The 2,244-nt window shown below is 36.8% G+C and overlaps 1 protein-coding gene across 1 annotated transcript; it reads left to right on the top strand.

Moving 5' to 3' along the window:
* Nucleotides 1-591: 591 nt before the first annotated feature.
* On the top strand, nucleotides 592-1,398 carry LOTGIDRAFT_58595 (hypothetical protein; the record flags this gene model as incomplete). The annotated part of the gene is made up of 2 exons (XM_009049129.1): nucleotides 592-742; nucleotides 1,256-1,398. Coding segments are annotated over 2 exons (294 nt in total), but the record flags the coding sequence as incomplete, so codon positions are not given.
* Between the last annotated feature and the right edge of the window lie 846 nt (nucleotides 1,399-2,244).

Genomic DNA, 2,244 nt, shown 5'->3' with positions numbered 1-2,244 from the left:
CAACTTAAAGAGATTCTAAAGAGGTATTCTAAATTTTGTATGTATATCAGGGACACTGATAGCATCGATTTGCACCATTACAATTTTTGATAAGACGTCTTTGGTTCCTGCAAGTTCACTAAAACTAAATGTTTTATCACGTTACTGATTCCAAAACGTGCTTTATCACAAAAGGCCCTTTGTGATTAGTTACGTTATCGAAAACTTAGTTTTGGTGGAATTGCAGGAACCACAGGCATCTGATTGAAAATTGAAATGGTGCAAATTGATGCTATCAGTGTGCTGATGCACATAAAAAATCTAGAAAACCGTTTACAGTCCCTTTAAAAATTTGAAGTGAACTGATGTTTCATTAAAAAACCTGCTGTCAAAAAATGTTGCCTTCATGTATAAAGTACTATCAGGGTTCATTTTTGAAGACGACTTTACTCCAAAACGTTCGTCAGGAGAACTGTTTTCGCAAAAAGACTGCATTTTGGTTTTAGATGTGGCAAAATAGGACATTAAATTTAATTTTTTTATTTTTCGTGTAAATTGGAAAACTAAAAATAATCTTGATTATTAATTTCAGCCAACAAACAGGAGTTGAAAAAACCAGAGTTCTTAAAGGGTATTCAAGATGTGGAGGTCAATGAGGGTCAAAGTGTAAAGTTCAGATGTAAGGTCAAAGGTTACCCTCAACCAAGGGTCACATGGCATAAAGATGGAAAGCATATGAAGAATCCTGGCAATGCACGAATAGGTAAGTTCAGTTTGTGTTGCAGCAAAGAATTTGCATCAAACTTGGCACCTTTAAAGAGCATGAACCTAACTTCTTCTAGTAGACCAGCTGTCCATGGCAAGAGGTTCGGTGACCGGTTACAGGATCCTTGTTAACCTATGTTGTTATCTTTGTAAAAATGGTTGTTTGTTTTGACTTCATATCATTTTATTAGTTCAATAATAATGTTAGTTTGGTATTAGGAGGTGAGAGCTCTCGGAAACATTGGCACATGCATCAGAGTTTTTCTTACCATGAGGAGGGATCGAACCCACAGCACCTAATCTCAAATTAGACGACAAAACAACTCGCCACTGACTGAGCTATTCCACTGCCACAAAAAGACAGTGTTCCAACCCAGCGTGTGATGGAAGTTTTGACGTTTGGTTAATTTGGTGTTAAGGTTTATCAACATGCCATTCCTTTCTGAGAGTCCACATGGCAAATAATATTATTATGTAAATTGATTTTTGGAATTTTGATCTGTTTTTCCAGAAAAGTTTGGTAACCGTGACTACATATTGACTATAGATTACGCTACTATGGATGATGATGCAGAATATTCAGTGTGTGCTAAAAATATTGCAGGCGAGGCTAAGTCTACAGCTCAAGTTATAGTAGAACCTGCCAAAACAGGTAGGTCAATTCTGATTGGATGTAAATTTCCATTTTCTTTTCATGAAGAGGGAATTAAGACTGGACAATAAAACGAGGCCCTGTATGCTACAGGCTGTGCAGATTTAAGATCCTTGGACAGTTGGAAATTGGAAAAGAGTAGGCTACTGACGCTGTCCTGGCAAAATCGTTTGCCTGTTGTTGTCAAGGGGAAATGGTGGTTTTAATTTTGATATGTAGGGCTGAATATGATTTATATTATTATTTGCCAGACATGTCTAAAATACGCCCTAAAATACCCAACTGTGATATTGATCTATGGACATGTTTATCAAAATGGGCTATTTATTTTGTGGTGTTTTCACATATCACAGATGAAATTAGGGCACATTTCTTATTTGGTGAGCCTGAAAAAGTCAAGCCTATGCAAGGCATGAAATAGTGTCCCTTCATCTATTTGACACCTCTCAACTTTTTATTGGACTCTTCCACACATGCATTCTTTCTATCAATATTATACCCAATGTGTATAAGAAGGGCTCATTTGTAAGTTAAGGGGTGTTTTTCTTTGCTTGTATATTTGCATAAAATTTTTTCGTTTTTTTTCTTTCAGATGAGGAAATGAACTCTCAAGCAACAACGCCCTCTACTCCTGTTGCCCAGACGCCATCTTCTCATTCTAAGCTTATATCACATGACTACAATACACCAATCAGCACAAAGCATCAAAATGGAGTCAGTGATTTAAGCGACAAGTTCATAGCAACCAAATACAATATGTCGTACGTAGCAGAAGAAATGCTAGAGACGGCAAATGAGGTATGGCAGCCATTTTATGTTTTCTTGTGTTTACTTCTGCTTGTTGGTGA

Source organism: Lottia gigantea, assembly GCF_000327385.1.
Source record: "Lottia gigantea unplaced genomic scaffold LOTGIsca_130, whole genome shotgun sequence".
NCBI lineage: Eukaryota > Metazoa > Mollusca > Gastropoda > Lottiidae > Lottia > Lottia gigantea.
The sequence above is the reverse complement of the archived record's forward strand: the minus strand, read 5'-3'. Positions and strand labels throughout refer to the sequence as shown.